At 38.8% G+C, this 21,411-nt stretch overlaps 1 protein-coding gene across 1 annotated transcript; it reads left to right on the plus strand.

The window, feature by feature from the left end:
• Positions 1-445: 445 nt before the first annotated feature.
• On the plus strand, positions 446-17,666 carry LOC105009607 (zinc finger protein 501-like). The gene is made up of 3 exons (XM_034295510.1): positions 446-574; positions 10,525-10,759; positions 14,326-17,666. The coding sequence occupies exons 1-3, from the start codon at positions 572-574 to the stop codon at positions 15,540-15,542; spliced, it is 1,455 nt and encodes a 484-aa protein (XP_034151401.1). The 5' UTR covers positions 446-571; the 3' UTR covers positions 15,543-17,666.
• The last annotated feature ends 3,745 nt before the right edge of the window (positions 17,667-21,411 follow it).

Genomic DNA, 21,411 nt, shown 5'->3' on the forward strand with positions numbered 1-21,411 from the left:
GGTTTATACATAAATGGCTGTGTGTTGAGTTATTTAGAGGGGACAGTAAATTTACACTGTCATACAAGCTGTACACTCAATACTTTACATTGTAGTTCAGTGTCATTTCTTCAGTGTTGTCACATGAAAAGATATAATCAAATATTTATAAAAATGAGGGGTGTACTCAGTTTTGTGAGATACTGTACGTATTCCATATTAATTCATTGGCATTGTCTGAATTTTGCCATTTGAACATGTTTTAATAACCAATTTTTATTGAAATGACTCTTAAATATGATCAAATATGAATTGTTGTCAATGTTTTGAGTGGTACATTTTCTTAAGCAATGAATACATAAAATGTATATTAGTTTTGAAGTAATTCGTTGGCCTCCTTTATTTTGAAATGTTCCTAATTTTCATGACCCGGAAGTGTTTTTTAATGTTGCTCACAAGACGCAGATATACAAGACGCAGATCAAGACGTTGTTCAATTAGCACGAGTAGGCTAAATCTTGGAAAATTTGGTTTGGTTTCCAAGACATCAGGAACTTTTCGTGAAATACGTACAGAAAACCATTTAGCTAAAATGGTAAGTGGTTAATGAACAATATTTTTCTTTGTGTTTTTGTTCAGTTCGATAAAAAAAAAAAATCTGCGTTGTAACATTTCCCTACATTGCATCTCCAACTCAAAATGGCACCAGAAAGTGACTTATTTTACAGATTTAACCTCATTTCATGACAAAACTAAAAAATAACAACTGGTGTAGGAAGTGAACATCTGGTGCTTTACGGTATCAATTGCGCTTAAACCTGCGTTACATGGAAGTATTCAAACACATTTTGTATTCTAGCGTTTGATGACAGTATATGGCGCTGCCAAACCATAGGTCATTACTAAGATATTATCCTTATTAAAATGATGCCCCACTTGAAGTAATTAAAACATGTTTTTTTTATGGCAAGCGGTTTTATCATATTCAATTTCTTTTTTTTATATCAATAATTCGATGTACGCCGTACGCACGAAAATGTATTGTTTGACTTTACACCCACTACTTGGAAGCACTACAAGCTTTAGCTTAGATTATTTGTAATGAACCTACTAATTACTAACTTTCATTTTTCTAGATAAATATAGATTCTAAACAGTCCAAAACAATCCAAAACCAACTCATACTACATACATATGTTTTTCTGTATTGTATTATGTTGTACTGTACTACAGTAATGTTTGAATTATGCTATTTATTACAACCACAAAAAATGCAAACATGAATTCCTAAGATATGAGCATTTCCAATGGTTGTTGTTGAGGATTCAATTGTTGAGGACCAATCCTGATTTGGATACACATTGCATCCCTGTATCTTTCTCACTGTACATGCACCTAGTGATGGCCAAACACGGCTTCATTAGAATAACATTGGAACGGACATTTAACATTAAATGTGTAGACTAGACTAACTATATTGCCTTACGGTGCCTGCACACGGGTCGCGGTTAGCGACAACTGAACCGCGAGAAATATCTGCCTACCGTGTGCACATCCAGCTGGGGGGAGACCTAGGGGTGGACTAGGTGGGGAGATTATATCTCAACACTGGCCTGGGAACGCTTCGGGATCCCCCAGTCAGCTGGCTAATGTGGCTCGGGAAAGGACTGTTTTGGGGTCCCCTGCTGGAGCTGCTGCCCCCGCGACCCGATTCTGGATAAGCGGATGAAGATGGTGTGCAGTATTAGGCATATTCTTGTTCTAATTATTAGGCTATATTGTTATAATATAAAAACAAAATTACATTGACATGACATTCAATTAACAACTTCACTAGTTGTGCACGTGCCAAGCTAGCCAGTCAAACTACGTATATTATACTAAAAAGTATAAACTACGGTATTATAAACCCACTCTCTCCCTTTTGCGTCTATAATATATAGGCTAACACCCATCTGATAAGCACACAACTGGACCAATGTTCCTTCACGCTGCATTTATTTGGTTTATGGCCCTGTAGGTATGCCGAGTGCAAAGGTAAATTTTATAATTACGGGAAATCCGACAATCATATTTATCCTTTTTTTTCCCCTCTCATACAGTGAGGGAAAAAGTTATTTGATCCCCTGCTGATTTTGTACATTTGCCCACTGACAGAGAAATGGCCAGTCTATAATTTTAATGGTAGGTTTATTTGAACATTGAGAGACAGAATATTGTCAAATAAATCCATAAAAACACATGTCAAAAATGTTATACATTGCTTTGCTTTTTAATGAGTAAAATAAGTATTTGATCCCCTCTCAATCAGAGAGATTTCTGGCTCCCAGATGTCTTTTATACAGGTAACGAGCTGAGAATTGAAGATACAGTAGCTCACTCATGTTCCCCTGTCCTTGCATGCAGATACAGAAGCACCTTAAACAGCTGCTTGTTTGGTGCTCATCAACTAAAGTCTGTAGGTGTCTTACTTCAGTCGAATTAGTGTCTTTATGTATTTTTGCGTGGGGTGTTGTTGAGAAATTGGTCTTAAATAGAATTCGAAATGAGATTAAAAAAGTCTTAAATGTAACTTGCTGAAACCTGCAGATACCTCGAATCGAACTATACAATACATTGTTCTGATCACACCTCTCAATCATCCAAATTATTAAAATTAGTTAAAGTGAGTATTCTTAAAATATCCCAATTCTTTGCGGGTTCTATATCGAACAAATGTAATAATAGCCACAACCCAATAAAGTAACAACACACGCAGGTTGGGGAGATATTAGCTACAGGCACTCCGACCAGCAACACGAGACAGTGCCATAGGGGCAAACCCAGCCCAGAGCAGCCAAACACTTATCAATAATCAAGTTTTTGATGGGGGTGCAGGGTTTCCAATTTGAATTTGATTATGAGTAAAGATGTAATTTAACTCTAAATATGCTGTCATACCAATACATGATGAATTGATAATTTTTTATTTATTAGTCTATAGCAAAAGTGGAAAAATAACCAATAGAACACAGAATAAAATGGCATAACAAAATCATTTATACTTTTGAAAATGTTTGCCTACAGGCTATAAACATTCACAAAAGCGGATCATTCCTCTTGAAAAAGCAGTTTGAAGACATTCATAAATTACGTGAAAAGTGCATTCATCGAAACTTAAAGAAATAACAGAGCCAATCACATATTATTTAGCCAAAGACTTGACATCCTCTTCGTGACTAATATCCAACATAAGGGCATGTACTGCTGCTCTAAACTATATCAAAAAGACATGTTTGTAAGGATCTGAGCGAATTTGACTAGGGCCAGATTGTGATGACTAGACGACTGGGTCAGAGCATCTCCAAAACTGCAGCCCTTGTGGGGTGTTACCAGTCTGCAGTGGTCAGTACCTGTCAGAAGTGTTCCAAGGAAGGAAAAGCGGTGAACCGGTGACAGGGTCATGGGAGGCCAAGGTTTATTGATGCACGTGGGGAGAGAAGGCTGGCCCGTGTACTTCGATCCAACAGATGAGCTACTGTAGCTTAAATTGCTGAAGAAGCAAATGCTGGTACTGATAGAAAGGTGTCAGAACACACAGTGCATCACAGTTTGTTGCGTATGGGTCTGAGTAGCCACAGACCAGTCAAGGTGCCCATGCCGAAATGCCCTACAATGGGCATGTGAGCATCAGAACTGGACCACAGAGCAATGGAAGAAGGTGGTCTGGTCGGATGAATCATGTTTTCTTTTACATCACGTTGATGGCCAGGTGCGTGTGCGTCGCTTACCTGGAGAACACACGGCACCAGGATGCACTATGGGAAGGGAAGCTGGCGGAGGCAGTGTGATGCTTTGGGCAATGTTCTGCTGGGAAGCCTTGGGTCCTGCCATTCATGTGGATGTTACTTTGACATGTACCACCTACCTGAGCATTGTAGCAGACCATGTGCACCCTTTCATGCGATGGTATTGCCTGATGGCATTGGCCTTTTTCAGCAGGATAATGCACCCTGCCACAAAGCAAAAATGGTTCAGGAATGTTTTGAGGAAGACAACAAGTTTGAGGTGTTGACTTGGCCTCCAAATTCCCCAGACCTCAATCCAATCGAGCATCTGTGGGATGTGCTGGACCAACAAGTCTGATCCATGGAGGCCCCACCTTGCAACTTACAAGACTTAAACGATCTGCTGCTAACGTTTTGGTGCCAGATAGCACAGCACAGTTTCAGAGGTCTAGTGGAGTCCATGCCTCGACGGGTCAGGGCTGTTTTGACGGCAAAAGGGGGAAAAGGCAGGTGGTCATAATGTTATGGCTGATCAGTGTGAATCTCAATTTGATTTTTTTGTCCATATTGTGCAGCCCTAGTAACTTTTTACTTAATGAGGTACTGATTAGGTGATTACCTGAACCAAATCTAATTTAACAAGGAAAAGTTTACAAACCACTGCTGTGTTCATCACTATCCTCTTGCAATACGACCAGCTGGATGGCAAAAACTGCAAGTAGTACCAAAAGGTAATTAGAATTTTAAAAAAAACTATTCAGCATGACAAAAAAGTTGAAAAGAAAAGCTTTGAATGAGGAAAAGGGTTCAATTCTGGCTTTATTGGCAGAGGGATATAGTCAGGTTGCTTCCATCCTGAAAATTTCAAAGATGGCGGTTCATAAGAACAAGGTCAACAGACATTGGGGGCAACAAAGCTACAGACTGGCAGAGGGTGAAAACGACTGTCCACTGACCGAGATGAAGTCAACTCATTTGAATGTCACTCAACAACAGTAGGATGACATTAAGTGACATACAAAAAGAATGCCAAACAGCAGCTGGGGTGAAGTGCACAGCGACATTTTCAAAGGAGATGGGAATGGGTTGGGTTAAATGCGTTTGACTCTGCCCACATTGAACCTAGCTCCAAATTACACATTGCAGTTAGAGGTACTTTGGTAAGGCTGCATGATTATGAAATATTGAATTGCGACAAATATTGCAGTTACGGTTGGTTTGAGATTATCAGACCTGAGTGTGAACAGCGTAGATAATGTCACTTAAAATTAGAGATCCTTTTCCACCTTTAATGTGACCTATAATGTGAACAATTCAATTGAAAAACAAACTGAAATCTTTGAGGAAAAAACAAACAAATCACAATAACCTGGTTGTAAAAGTGTGCACACCCTTAAACTAATACTTTGTTGAAGCACCTTTTGATATTATTACAGCACTCAGTCTTTTGGGGTAGGAGTCTATTAGCATGGCACATCTTGATGTGGCAATATTTGCCCACTCTTCTTTGCAAAAGTGCTCCAAATCTGTCAGATTGCGAGGACATCATCTGTGCACAGCCCTCTTCAGATCACCCCATAGATATATAATTGGATTCAGGTCTGGGCTCTGGCTGGGCCGTTTGAAAACATTAATTTTCTTCTGGTGAAGCCTTGCTTTTGTGGATTTGGATGTGTGCTTTGGGTCGTTGTCGTGCTGAGAGATGAACTTCCTCTTCATCTTTCTAACGGACGCCTGAAGGTTTGGTGCCAGAATTGGCTGTTATTTGGAACGGTTCATAATTCCCTCCCCCCTGACTAAGGCCCCTGTTGCAGCTGAAAAAAACCAGCCCCAAAGCATGATGCTGCCACCACCATGCTTCACTGTGGGTATGGTGTTCTTTGGGTGATGTGCAGTGTTGTTTTCGCGCAAAACATACCTTTTGGAATTATGGTCAAAAAGTTCAACCTTGGTTTCATCAGATCATAACACATTCTCCCATGTGCTTTTGGGGGACTTGATGTTTGTTTTTGCAAACTTCAGCCAGGCTTGGATGTTCTTCTTTGTAAGAAAAGTCTTCTGTCTTGCCACCCTACCCTATAGCCCATTCATATGAAGAATACCGGAGATTGTTGTCACAGGTAGCACACAGCCAGTACTTGCCAGAAATTCCTGCCGTTCCTTTAATGTTACTGTAGGTCTCTTGGAAGCCTCCCTGACCAGTTTTTTGTCTTTTCATACATTTTGGAGGGACCTCCAGTTCTTGGTATTGTCTCTGTTGTGCCATATTTTCTCCACTTGATGATGACTGTCTTCACTGTGTTCCATGGTATATCTACTGCTTTGGAAATTATTTTGTACCCTTCTCGTGACCTCCCCCGGGTAGGGCCACAGTGTCACCGGACCCCCCCCCCGTCTCAGTTTCCAAGGTGTTACGCTGCTATATTATTGTGCTGGGGGACATGAGGGATGTACTACTAACTTTTCTCAGTTTCCTCCAATTTTAAATTTTAGAAGGAGATGAGGTCCTGGTCCACACCTGCGGATTACCTGGTTTGGGGGGACCGTTGCTGTTCCTGTCCTTGTCCACCTGGTCATACTTCTGACCTAGTCTAAAATCGAATATACTCTGGATTTAGCCAAGAGAAATTTATTTATTATTCCAATTGGACTCTTAATATCTCACCCGGCACAGCCAGAAGAGGACTGGTCACCCCTCTGAGCCTGGGTCCTCTCTAGGTTTCTTCCTAAAATTCGACCTTCTTAGGGAGTTTTTCCTAGCCACTGAAATTCAACACTGCTGTTGTTTGCTCCTTGGGGTTTAAGGCCGGTTGTCTCTGTAAAGCACTTTGTGACAACTGCTGTTGTAAAAAGCGCTTTATAAATAAATGTTGATTGATTGATTGATTGGTATCTTTCAACAATGGGTTTGCTCCAAGATGCAACTAGAAAATGTCAGTAAAATCCTACTAGAACAGCTGAACTTTATTTGTGATTAATCAGGGTCACTTTAAATGATGGCAGGTGTGTAATGACTTCTATTTAACATGAGTTTGAATGTGATTGGTTTATTCTGAACACAGCTACATCCGAGGGTGTGCACAATTATGGAAGCAGGTTATTGTAAGGTTATTTTTTCATTTTTCCCCCTCGAAGATTTCAGTTTGTTTTTGAATTGAATTGTTCACATTATAGATCACATTAAAAGTGGAAAAAGTGCTGACATGATTTATCTTTGTCTCATTCTTTAACATCCCAAAAACCTGCCATTTTCACAGATGTCTTGACATTTTATATCCACTGTATATGTCGTTGATGTAGCTAGTTAGGCAACGTTTCTCTACACTTGAGGTTTATTTTCTCCCAAATTAAGTATATTTGGAGGCACTGACATTGAGGCCGAAACTTTTATAACCACGCTATTGTGTATGGGACAATATCTTTGTGCCACTCGCCAGCTTGAAGCAGATGTCTTTGCTAGCAGTTGCATTGTTAACTCTAACATTGGAAATCCATCAAGCATTTGAACAAAATTAGTCCAGGTATTTTAGTAATCTACAAAAAAAACTACAGCAACTGCAAGAAAAACTACTACGGATGTGCAATGAGTGTCTGTTACCTCATCTCATTCAGTTTTTTTGGAGCTGAAATGTGTAAATTGGCGATTTGGAAATTGCACGTCAGTATCACAATTGTGATTGTAACTTGTTTAATCGTCCAGCCATACTTTCAGGACAAATGCATTTTTAGGTAGTCCAAGAGTATAATTTAAAGTACGGAAGTGGATTAGTGCCAAGCAATAATAAAAAAATAAAACCATCTCGACATTAAAGTCATTATAATGCGAGATTAAACTCGTTAAATTTCGAAAAGAAAAGTGGAAATACAATCTTGAGAATAATCTCATTAAATATCGAGAATAAAGTCGTTGTGTTTAGAGAAAGTCGAAATACAATCTTGAGAATAAACTCATTAAATATCGAGAATAAAGTCGTTGTGTTTAGAGAAAGTCGAAATACAATCTTGAGAATAAACTCATTAAATATCGAGAATAAAAGTCGAAATTAAATGTAGAGAATAACGCATTCGATCAGTGTGCATTGCATAGCCTACTGATAGAAGACATGGCAGAGTTGAATCAATTAATCAAGCTATATATTAGACTTTCTTTTAGTAACATAGAAATACTATCAACTTTAGCTAATTATGACAGAATTATAATTAGCTGGGGGGGGTAGTGGGACTATGAGGGGGTCATCTTCTGGTTGTGCTGGGGGAGATAAGAGTCACATCAATGTTTTTGCATGTTCAGAAAACCAGTGGGTCAATACATTTTAGTGGGCAGTGTCCTATCTTTAGGCAGAATCCAGACAATCTGCCCAACCATGTGGACAATGTGGGCTGTGGACAGTGATTTTGGAAAAGATCAGCTAGGTGTTGTCAGGCCTGATAGTCATGGTCCAAGGACTCCGGTCCTCCTAAGATTCAACAGGACACTAGAGAGCAGCCGTCCTTTACCACTACACCAGCCCAAGCCACTTGTCACATTACTTTGATCAAAGAAATATTGAATCGGACCATTGGGATGTCAATTTCTATAATGCACAACTAAAGTTAGATGTCAAAAGCATATGCACAGTAAATACATATTTTTTGCCACATGGTCTTACCAGATATCAGAAGACTTTGAGCGTCCTCTGCAAGATCACACATGCCTCCTTCTAGACAACACACCTTTAATGACAATTGTTACTCGCCTCCATGACCAACACAAAAATATAAGTTTCTTCTGGAAAAAGCATTGTAAAATGTTTCATCTGTCCAGCCTATGAACGTGCTTGTTCGTGTTGAGCCTAGCAAGGAATGGGAGAAACATCGCAATGTAGTTGACTCACATCTGTAAACAAACGTTTTGCTTGGCATTTATAATATTTTCTAACTGTATAGTAACTTCACTGCATTAAAACAATACGTTTTTTTAATGGAAGACTTTAACTATTGTCAGATTTCTCCTAATACCTTGCAACCGGGATGTTCTAGAAAATGTAATAAAAATGAATGCTAATGTACAAACCCGATTCCAAAAAAGTTGGGACACTGTACAATTGTGAATAAAAACAGAATGCAATGATGTGGAAGTTTCAAATTTCAAAATTTTATTCAGAATACAACATAGATGACATGAAATGTTTAAACTGAGAAAATGTATCACTTTAAGGGAAAAATAAGTTGATTTTAAATTTCATGGCATCAACACATCTCAAAAAAGTTGGGACAAGGCCATATTTACTACTGTGTGGCATCCCCTCTTCTTTTTATAACAGACTGCAAACGTCTGGGGACTGAGGAGACAAGTTGCTCAAGTTTATGAATAGGAATGTTGTCCCAATCTTGTCTAATACAGGCTTCTAGTTGCTCAAATGTCTTAGGTCTTCTTTGTCACACCTTCCTCTTTATGATGCGCCAAATGTTTTCTATGGGTGAAAGCTCTGGACTGCAGGCTGGCCATTTCAGTACCCGGATCCTTCTTCTATGCAGCCATGACATTGTAATTGATGCAGTATGTGGACTGGCATTGTCATGTTGGAAAATGCAAGGTCTTCCCTGAAAGAGATGACGTCTGGATGGGAGCATATGTTGTTCTAGAACTTGGATATAACTGTCAGCATTGATGGTGCCTTTCCAGATGTGTAGGCTGCCCATGCCACACGCACTCATTCAACCCCATACCATCAGAGATGCAGGCTTCTGAACTGAGCGCTGATAACAACTTGGGTTGTCCTTGTCCTCTTTAGTCCGGATGACAATGGCGTCCCAAAAAAACGCCTGCGCTTCTGCATCCTGTTTAGATACGGCTTCTTTTTTGACCTATAGAGTTTTAGCCGGCAACAGCGAATGGCACGGTGGATTGTGTTTACCGACAATGTTTTCTGGAAGTATTCCTGAGCCCATGTTGTGATTTCCATTACAGTATCATTCCTGTATGTGATGCAGTGCCGTCTGAGGGCCCAAAGATCACGGGCATCCAGTATGGTTTTCCGGCCTTGACCCTTCTCTGAATCTTTGGATGATATTATGCACTGATGATGATAACTTCAAACTCATTGCAATTTTTCTCTGAGAAACGCCTTTCTGATAATACTCCACTATTTTTCGCCGCAGCATTGGGGGAATTGGTGCCCATCTTGATTTCTGAGAGACACTGCCACTCTGAGAGGCTCTTTTTTATACCCAATCATGTTGCCAATTGACATAAGTTGCAAATTGGTCCTCCAGCTGTTCCTTATCTATACATTTAACTTTTCCTGCCTCTTATTGCCACCTGTCCCAACTTTTTTGGAATGTGTAGCTCTCATGAAATCCAAAATGAGCCAATATTTGGCATGACATTACAAAATGTCTCACTTTCAACATTCGATATGTTTTCTATATTCTATTGTGAATTAAATATAAGTTTGAGATTTGTAAATTATTCCATTCCTTTTTTACTCAATTTGTACAATGTCCCAACTTTTTGGGAATTGGGTTTGTAGAAACAAAATGGCTTGTAAAATTGTAAAATTGTCTCACAAATGTACTATTCAGTAATGTATTTTGGTTGTCACTTGCCAAAGAAATGATGAATCGTGATATAAGTGAAATGTATTTTCCCTCTATTCTGGGGTCAGGTTAAGAAGAGTGTGCAGGTAGGATACAGGTCTGTTATGACTGTGATTTTGTCATTTTCCTCCATTGTGATAGTATTTTATTCCCATCAAATGTCAGTCATGGATGGCTCTGATTTGGTCTTTATTTACAGCAGAGGGAGGAGAAACCCAGCCTGCTGCTCCCCTTCCACACTGAGCTCAAACAAGAGAGACTGGATTCTGATTATGAAAGTGGATCTCAGGGGGCATTGGTGGATTCAGAGATGACATCAGTGAAGCTGGAAGACGAAAGTCAAACGCTCAGAATGAATGTTACCATTAAAGATGAAGAGGAGGAGAAGAATGTGGTTATCATTAAAAATGGAGATGTGGATTTACTTAATCAAGGTATGAACTGGTTTAATGTTGTAATTGTCAATGTGGTAATTTGTTGTTCTTACCAATGAAAGGGTAGATGATTTTCATGCTAACTGTAGGTATTCTCTATGTTGTTATACATATTTATTTTTGTTTCATAAACAAAGAAATACAGAATATTTTATTGTTCTTCAGTCTACAGTCAAGATTTGAGCCTTATCTATGCCCGTAGATGACAAGTGGCTGGGAAGACCCATGGCAATAGTAAATTGGTCAAGTTACAGAGAGAGGGGCGGTATGGTCAGTAGGGATTCCTAGGTCTCATTGCACTCTAGTTATTCCCTCTGGCAGCTCTGCCATCTCAAAAGCTGACTGAAGTAGTCAGATAACTAAATGTGGCCTCTCACATGTTTCATCAACAAACAGCACTAAAATAAATTACACGTTTTAAGGTACAGTACAAAACAAAAAAAATTACTGAAGCTTTATACAAAATGAATACAACGCAAATAATTTATCTTGCTTTAGAACATGTTACAGTTTGGTACTGTTGTACCTTAATTTGAAATGAGCTAATATCTCATTTGAATCATCAACTGTTGTACCTGAGCGCTAACCTGGGAATAATAATAAATAATAATGTTTACCAAACAAAACTGTGTTGTACGCACAATGGACAATGACAGAATTTAGCAACCATTGTGCAGGGGCAATCCCATCAGCCCTTGCCTAAAATTCCTACCAATAACATTACTCTCTAGTGGAACTAAACTAATCTGACTTAGTTTTTCATGCTTGGCTACTACATAAGTAGTTGGCACTGTTCGGTATCAGAAAGTGGATCCCAAAATGGAAGTGGATCTACCGTGGAAGACTAAGAGAATGTTTTTTCCTTACACTCTGGCTGGGCAGGAAAGATCACATAACAATAATCTTGAGAAAAAAATCAGTAATCTTAAACATCTATTATTTTCTAAAAACACCAATTATTTTTTATTTGTTTCATGTTTTTGAGAATAATTAAGTTATTTAATATTTTAAGTTTCGATTTTTCTAATATTGAGTGTTAGCGGAGAAAGTTCGGGGAAAGAATATAGTGTAGACATATACAACTAGGAAGAGGTGATTTTTAAGCTATTAATAAAGGGTTAGAGTTCTGGTAGAAGCAATGGTATTAAAGTAGTAAGTGGAGACACTTAGAAATAATAGAAATAGTATATTTTTTAAGATAGAAAAATAGATTATTGCTTGGAACTGAAAGTTAATGGTATGTTGAAGTGGTGTATGAACATCTTATATAGTAATTGCCAGTTTATGAAACAACAGGTCCCTGGGCAGAGTGCTTTCAAAGCCTGAACCCCCAAGAGCTTAATTATCAACTTCACCTCAATCTCAACAGGATTTACATTGCATGCACTCAATTGAAGACATCATGATTTCTCTGCTTCTCAGAAACAGGATTTACAATGTAGAATCAAAGCAAACAGCTCTTTATCAAAATACCTATCTGAAGCATTATTTTAAAATAGAGTTAAATCACAGTTACTGTTACAGCCTAAATCAATCATTACAATGTCTTACATTACATTACTCATATGATGCATTTGTTCCTGGCTTTGCTACTTGCAGAATCCTCCATGATGTCATCAAGTCCAATGTTTTAATAATGTCACTTTCAGTGGCCATAAGAGAAAGTCCAATGAGACCTTTTTTGAATTAGTTGATCTCCTTAACCGGGGGAGGGCAAAACTTTTGGCTCATGAGCCACATCAGGATTTGGAAATTAAATAAAGGGCCACATATGTTTTGTAATTTGTAGGTGCATTTTAATGTGAATATAATTTAAATTAATATTCAGATTTGTAGGAATGGGCTGGTGAGTTCTGTTTTACTTCTCCTCAAAACTATTTCATTACCTACCGCAGGCCGGTAGATAATAACATTAAACAAAATGTCCCGGTAACCTTTGTCCGCTAGGCGGTGTCTGAGACTGAGAAAGTGTGTCAGTGGCAACGTTAAACGTATCTATTTGAAACGTTTGTCTTCCGTCAAATAGGGATGCACCGATACCACTTATTTTCAGTACGAGTACTTGTATTTGGATACTTGCTGATACCGAGTACAGATACCAAGTGCTCAAAGGTGCACTAGGTGGATTTGTTCTATAAAGAAGTTATCGCCACCTATATTGATAGTTATTGTACCAATGTCATTCCTGAATGAAAGAAAAACATACGTTGTTGTGCCATGAAATGAAATAGCTTTGTCAGTGTAAAGTTCGTCTTCAGGCTCACTTGCAATTTCTCAATTTTCCAAGTCGTGAGATATTAGGCCTATATCAGGTCAATAAGCTATTAAAATGGCCAGTGGCAAAAGCCATAGCATTGATGCTCTTTGTGGATGTAAACGTCATAAGAAATGTTTCATAAATGTTTAATACAATTCTTAGTGGTGTGTAGCTACATATTTTAACTTGGTGTGATAAAAATGATCTAATGTTGAGATGCAATATTAAGACAAGTTAATGTGTCCCAATCGGTCCCAATACTGGCATACAATGTCCGAAATAAACGTTTTGGCTAACATGCCATGGGTACTGGTGGATGGAGAAAAAAAAATACCATCCAAGCATATTTTCTAATGGCCAAAATAATAATTTCCTTACATTAATTTCAGTACATTTCATTGAGATAATAAGATATTTTGTTGAATACAAACTTCATATTTCCAATGACTAATTAGTTGTTTCTGCTTTTATCTTTAGCATACTGGCCACACACTCAACACCACAGTCTCATCATCATACTGTAGCCAGCCTCTTGAAACTCCTTTATCTGCAAACCACTAATATTTTTACTGTTCATGAATCACCTCCCAGATTTATAACACAATCCCTCTCCAAAGCTAATGAGCAAAAGTAAATTAACATCAAAAATCTTATTGTTTATATTAGAAAGGTTCTCTACAGTAACTTACTTAAGCTCTAACCATTTCTTGGCTTCCTCCACCTTATAATATTCTTTGCCTTATATCATGTATTATTTAAATAGTAATTTGTTTCATTAATATATTAGTTTTTGCCACCGCAGACATTTTGAAGGCAAAATACGAATACCGTGGGTTCTGCGCTGCTATCAGTATCATACTATTTGAACTGTGCTGTGTCTAACGATGTTTGATCAAATTGCTTGTGTTAAATTAGAGTTTTTCTTTTTCAGCTTGCACTCTACTTGTCATTGCTGACATCGCTGTTTTCCCGCTCTACCAATCTGAGTTCTATATTCTATACTTAAGCATTTCTATGAGCCCAGTATTTGCCTGATACTGGAATCTGTGCATCCCTACCATCCAACATCACATCTTACTCTCCACTCTCCACTTTCTCTGATGGTTGTATGTCTGCATGCATGCTATGCTTTGTCTCACAGCTGTCCAAAGGGTCTCTTTGCCACAAAATCATTTAATTATTCAAGTACCCTAATTGCAGTATTAAGGTCTATATCACTTCGCTGTGGAATAGTGCTAGTTGCTTGAATCCTTGATAAAACTGTGTGTCAAGATGTGGCCATAAATCCTTTCTGATGTCTGTCACACAGATGGGATTCCTGAAGTGGAGACACATGGAGGGAAACAACAGGAAGACTACAATGAAAAGTGGGGATACCACTGTCCCCACTGTGAAAAGCATTTCTCATCTCTGTCACTGTTAAAAAGACACGTTAACATACATACTGGAGAGAAGCCTTACTCCTGTTCTGACTGTGGGAAGTGTTTTGTTACATCATCTGCTCTTACTAAACATCAGAGGGTGCACACAGGTGAAAAGCCTTCCACCTGTTCTGACTGTGGGAAGTGTTGTATTACATCATCTGAACTTAGTACACACCAGAGAGTGCACACAGGTGAGAAACCCTACTCCTGTTCTGACTGTGGTAAGAGTTTCTTTCACTTAGGTAACTTTAAAGCTCACCAGCGCATACATACTGGAGAGAAGCCTTACTCCTGTTCAGACTGTGGGAAGTGTTTCATTACATCATCTAAACTTACTAGTCATAAGAGAGTGCACACAGGTGAGAAGCCTTACTCCTGTTCTGATTGTGGGAAGAGTTTCTCTCACTTGGGTAACTTTAAAGCTCACCAGCATAAACATACTGGAGAGAAGCCTTACTCCTGTTCAGACTGTGGGAGGTGTTTCATTAGATCATCTGAACTTACTTCACACCAGAGAGTGCACACAGGTGAGAAACCTTACCCGTGTTCTGACTGTGGGAAGAGTTTTTCTCAATTAGGTAGCCTTAAGTCTCACCAGCGCATACATACTGGAGAGAAGCCTTACTCCTGTTTTGACTGTGGGAAGTGTTTCATTAGATCATCTGCACTTACTAGACATCAAAGAGTGCACATAAGTGAGAAGCCTTATTCTTGTTCTGAATGTGGGAAGTGTTTCATTATATCATCTGATCTTACCAAACATCAGAGTGTGCACACAGGTGAGAAGCCTTACGTCTGTTCTGAGTATGGAAATAGTTTCACTCGCTTAGGCAGCCTTAAAGCTCATCAGCGTATACATACTGGAGAGAAACCTTACTCGTGTTTTGAATGTGGGAAGTGTTTCAATAGGTCATATAAACTTGTTATTCATCAGAGAGTGCACACAGGGGAGATGCCTTACTCCTGTTCTAACTGTAGAAAGTATTTTATTTCTTCATCTGCACTTACTAGTCAAAAAAGACTGCACACAGGTGGGAAGCCTTACTCCTGTTCTGACTGTGGGAAGTGTTTCATTAGATCATCTGATCTTACTAGTCATTAAAGACTGCACACAGGTGAGAAGCCTTACTTTTGTTCTGAGTGTGGAAAGAGTTTCTCTCATTTAAATAGCCTTAAAATTCACCAGCGTTTACATACTGGAGAGAAGCCTTACTCATGTTCAGACTGTGGGAAATGTTTCATTAGATCATCTGATCTTACTAGTCATAAAAGACTACACACAGGTGAGAAGCCTTACTCCTGTTCTAGCTGCGGGAAGTGTTTTTCTTCTTCATCTGGACATACTAAACATCTAAGAATGCACACAGGTGAGAAGCCATTCTCCTGTTCTGACTGTGGGAAGTGTTTCAAATGGGTAGCCTTAAAGCTCACCAGCGCACACACACAGGAGAGAAGCTTTATTCCTGTTCTGACTGTGGGAAGAGTTTCTCTGTATTAGGTAACCTTAATGTTCACCAGCACATACACACTGTACAATAGCATTGAACATTTCACACTGGAGATTAATAGTGAACATTGGACAAGCTTGTCAGAGTAGAAAAGCTAATGTTTTGCAACATCAAGTAGTTTAACTGTCTTTTGTGGAAATTACCACAATTGAAGTTGTCTCAATGCCCAAAGTAAGAAGTCTGAATGCCCAGGGAACTGCCCCTCCCATCCCCAGCTCACTAAATGTCCATTGTAAATGATCCTTATAAGATGGATACAAGGATATACTCAGGTCAAACCATGATCTATTCAAAAAATTAACAGACCCCTATGATCTGTTTATTACATGCTTATTGAACCTTTTTTATTAGGGGTTGCTCATGGGGATTGGCTAAAGATTTTCCTTTCAAATATATAAGCTAATATTATTTGAGATTTTCTTTAGCACTTCAGTATTTATCGTGATTCAGTTGTGATATTTTGATGAATCGTGATGTATTGAATCGCAACCTGTATCGTGATATATCGTAACACAAGGTACTTGCCAATACCCACCCCTATTTCAACATCTGATATGTTTATATATATTTTGATATGTTGTCTTTGTACTATTTTCAATGAAATATAGAGAAATAGTTTGCACATCATAGCATTCTGTTTATATTTGCATTTATTTGCAACAAGGTTGTAGTTCATTTGGTAAATTTAACACTGAATTTAAAGGAATGTCATTCTAAAAATAACACACAGGAACTGAAGTGTTCACATATTTCCTTGAGATTAGGTTTTTGGGACATTGAGGAATGTCTGGTAGAGTTTCTTGGTTGACAGAAGCTACAGTAGGAGAGAAACAAATAGAAATACAAACACATATTAAGGATTACTCTATTTACAGCATCGTGAGGACCATTCTCAATGTACGTGTGAGAGACAGTAGTAGATATAATTTAATCTCTGATTGATATGTGATGAAAGGTTGACAAGTGGCCACCAATACTTAACAAATAACCTGAAAAGGAACCAGGCAAGCCTAGTTCAGCTGGCCCGCAATTAGAAGGGGTGAATGTTGTTGTCCTGGGCTGATTTCGACAAACTGTTTTCTATGTGACTGTGTCTTTAACCATTACGCTATTTAAACAGTGGGAATGCAACTTTTACCTCAGCTATTACATTTTTGCTGTTATAACGTGGACAATAAAACGTTTATTAACAGACCTAAAGTGTACTTTTGTACAAAGATTACTGTAGATGGCTAGCTAATAGCTATACAGTACCTACTATGAAAACATTGACTTCAGTCAATCCATGGCTGGTTTGTTTCTTTAGAAAACAATAAAAATATTAAAAGGTCACATAATACAATTAACATAAAATGCCTCTGATCCACTCTCTGAAGGAAATGCTAGATACCATTAACAAGATATGTTAATAGTGTCGTAAGTAAGAGGGGAACAAGACATGCATGGACAATTTAAATCAAGAGGTCTTTGTAAAATGCAGGTGGGCAAGCTGCATTTTGGTAAAACCTTGGGTGAAGAGCGAAAATGATAAGACTAATAAACCAAACTGGTTTAGACCAGATTAACATGTATTGATAAAATGTCAGTTATTTTGAGAGATGTTGTTACACTTCAGATTTTCTGAACTGCTCTTCAGACAGACTGATCTTGTGTTAGTATCTTTCAGTTTCTATTTGCAAATATTATATACACTGAACAAAATTATAAACGCAACACTTTTGTTTTTGCCCCCATTTATCATGAGTTGAACTCAAAGATCTAAGACTTTATGTACACAAAAGCCCTATTTCTCTCAAATATTGTTCACAAATCTGTCTAAATCTGTGTTAGTGAGCACTTCTCCTTTGCCAAGATAATCCATCCACCTCACAGGTGTGGCATACCAAGATGCTGATAAGACAGCATGATTATTGAACAGGTGTGCCTTAGGCTGGCCACAATAAAAGGCCACTCTAAAATTTGCAGATTTACTGTATTGGGGCGGTCCAGGGGGGGTTTATCATACATCAAGATGCTAGTCTTCTTTTTTCTGGATATCCGCATTGCATCCATGTGTGTGTTGGTGGATGATTCACCACACTGGGCCAGGGCCCCTTCTGGGTTTGCTGTATACCATTGTGACAACTCCAGGCTTTTAAACTAGGTGGGGACTTGTGACGCATATCAGTGTAAGTGAAAATCAGTGGGAATCTTTGTGAACCAGGGAAAAAATATTGAAGGCTACAGATGTTAGATTGTTCTCACATTACAATACTAAACTGATCAAGGGTACCTGCACATTTGCTTATGGCAATTCGGCAACAACAACGCAATAGTTTGTCAATCAGTATGACTGAGCCCACCCATTAAAACATTAACCACTCATACTGTCCCCATAGTATGACTGAGCCCACCCATTCAAACACTAACCATTCATACTGTCCCCATAGTATGACTGAGCCCACCCATTCAAACACTAACTATTCATACTGTCCCCATAGTATGACTGAGCCCACCCATTAAAACACTAACCACTCATACTGTCCCCATAGTTTGGTTAGCCATGTGAATAGACCTAAAACTTCTTCAAGGTGAGCCTGATGAGAGATGTTCATTTCATTAACTAATTCAATAACAGTGAAGTTATAGTTTGGTATAAAGGTACAGCACTCTTGACCTATCAGTGCTCAAGTACCTCCTTGTGATGCCAATAGTCTAAAGCAGCCCTATTCTGTAGTGCAAGCAAATGTACAGCTCCTATCTCTCTAGACATCAGATTGCTAGACATGGCAGTGACATTGTCTAGGTCTTCTATTTCCATAGCTAGGTCTCGCACCTGATCTAAAGATTGCATCACCCCATACATTGACAATAACACCCATAGTTCTGGTTCCCCAGGTCTGTTTATGGGTCAACCAAGAAACGTCACGTTTTCGTTGTCTCCCTTGGTTTATCACTGCTGGAAATTAATTTGAGATTCGCATGGCTGGAATTACATGGGCTAGTCCACAAGTACCAGTCCAGTTTCTAGGAAGGAATTAATACACCTGGGTACCACATGCCCACTAAATTCCATCCAAAAAGGCTATGACAGGTGTCTGCTACAGATAGAAGACCAAGGAGAGTGGCTACGCTTTTACTTATACAGTCTGAAGAAGAATTCAACATGGATAATGATTGGGGGTTGGAAACTGGATGTATCTTACAATTTTATTACAGTGGGAGTGTCCCAAGAATTGTGACCCTGGCCCCTCTCGGTTGATACACCTCTTGAGTGGTTTTGGGATGGCTATAGTTACTGGGATGGCCTTTCTGTTGCAAGAGTAGCATAGGGTTGATGTCTCCCCACACCCATGTTGTGTTTTATCATGGGGGTCACCCTGCAGTTGTTGCCTTTGTGGGTTTTATCAGGGAACAATAAGGCACATGTATCACATTCAGATATTGGGATGGACATCAGATGTACCCCCATTCTGGAACTTTGTGGTACATACAACACATTTCCCCATCCCAATAGCCTTGGCGTGTGCTAGGGCTAACTGGAAGCAATGGGTGATGGGCAATCATAGTGCCGTCATGTGGCGCTTTATTTACCTTTGGTATTTCACAGTTCTGTATTACCACCTGATGACCCGGGTGCATTACCTGTCGCTCAGCCTTTGCAGCGCCCTTCCGGAGTAGAGAAAGCACAGTAGAATATAGTTCCTCTCATCTTCTTAAACAGATTGACCACAGTAAATATTACACCAACTTCAAATCATATAGGTAAATATTTTTTCATTACCTCCTCTGGGCACCTTTCTCCTACTATGGCCATTATATTCTCCTGGTCCCATGAAGCCACAGTACATGTGAAGAAAACAGATGTTGGTGGGGCAGAGACTAGGCTCACAATGGTCATGGGTGACCCTGGTGTAAGCTGACACTGTTATGTCTACTCTGTTTTACATTTAATGTGTTTTACAAATTAATTTGAGATGGCTGTTCATCTAAACCTTTCTTCAGGGGTGACATTACTGAGCTATGGGAGTTGACAACACATTTTGTACTGAGGAGAAGATGGATGCAAGTTCTCTACTTTATCCTCATTTGGCTGCCTGCTTTCCATGGCTGGACTCCTGCATTTGGACACCTTGATTGGGGGCAGAACTTTGCTACGGACGCTATCCCTTCCTGTGGCAGTAAGGGCAATGTACATACATACAGAGTAGAACTGGTGAGGGAAGTCTAGTTCCTGTCTATGTGTAATGTGTAAGAGAGAGATCCTTCTCTAATTGTGGGTGTAGAGAATTCATATGCGTGTAAGATGTGCTGACAATATCCTATCGCAGAGGTGAATACAGTTGGGTTCCATCCCTCGTTACTGGTTAGATTTAGCCCTCCCACCGTACAATATGATCCTGTTGCATATTCTCGAATGGCCAGAAGCATGTACTCTGTAGCCAAGCTTTGAATATTGCTACAAAACAAGGATATTTCCACTTGTGGTCTACTTGGATCTCTTGACATTCTATACCATTGATTTCGGCCTGTCTCCTTCTTCAGTAACCTGGTGTGGGGATGTGTGTTGTGAAGGTAATTCCATCGATAGACACTCTTAAAGGAGTAAGTACTGAGACAAAATTCTCTTGGCACAATTAATAGTTTATTTGCAAATAGAGACACATTAAAAGCATACAGGATAATCATCTCTGAGTCTCTGAAGTAGATACATGAACAGTCCGTATTTGTTACAGTTAAAAGGGGTTTGGTAAGTTGCTGCCCAGTTGTCCTATGTCAATAAAATACATTCCCTTTTTTCTTGCTATCCTCCCCCACAAGGGTAACCTCTTCACCCCCATAAGAGGTCTTACATCATCTGGACAAACAATAGATAGACTCTAATGGGATATTATATATTTATTTTTATATATATTTATATTCTTTTGCAAAACACTGCAAATTCAATTTCTTGAATTCTTTAGTTAGTAGATTGTTTTGCAAATAATCTTGATTTCATTCATTTTAGCAAAATAAAATGTATCTTTCTAAGTTGTCTTTATTGGATTGATTACATGATTTGGGCTCAAGTGACATACAGTAGTGGAATTCCAACTCTGTTTTGCAGAAAATGTATATGCATTACATAGTTTTAGAATAGAAATGTGAACGTTGGTGTTTTCCCTTACGGATTACGCATTCAAGCAACTACTAAAATGTTCAAAAATACTCTTAAGTCCTCATCCTTTGCAGGATTTGGATGTAAGTAATATGGGTAACATATAAGGTATCTATTCTTAGAACATACTTATTACGTATTAGAGTTGTCAATATAGGGTTAGGGTTACAATTGCGACATACTTAATATGTAATTAACTTTGGACTCTTCTGTGGTTCTACCAGAGAGGCAAGAACATGTTATAAGTATAATTTTCTTGTGGTTTTAGGTTGATATAAATATGACATATATCTGACATACAGACATTCTGTATGCCCACTTTCAAT

The sequence above is a fragment of the Esox lucius genome, chromosome 11 (genome assembly GCF_011004845.1).
Source record: "Esox lucius isolate fEsoLuc1 chromosome 11, fEsoLuc1.pri, whole genome shotgun sequence".
Taxonomy (NCBI): Eukaryota; Metazoa; Chordata; class Actinopteri; order Esociformes; family Esocidae; genus Esox; species Esox lucius.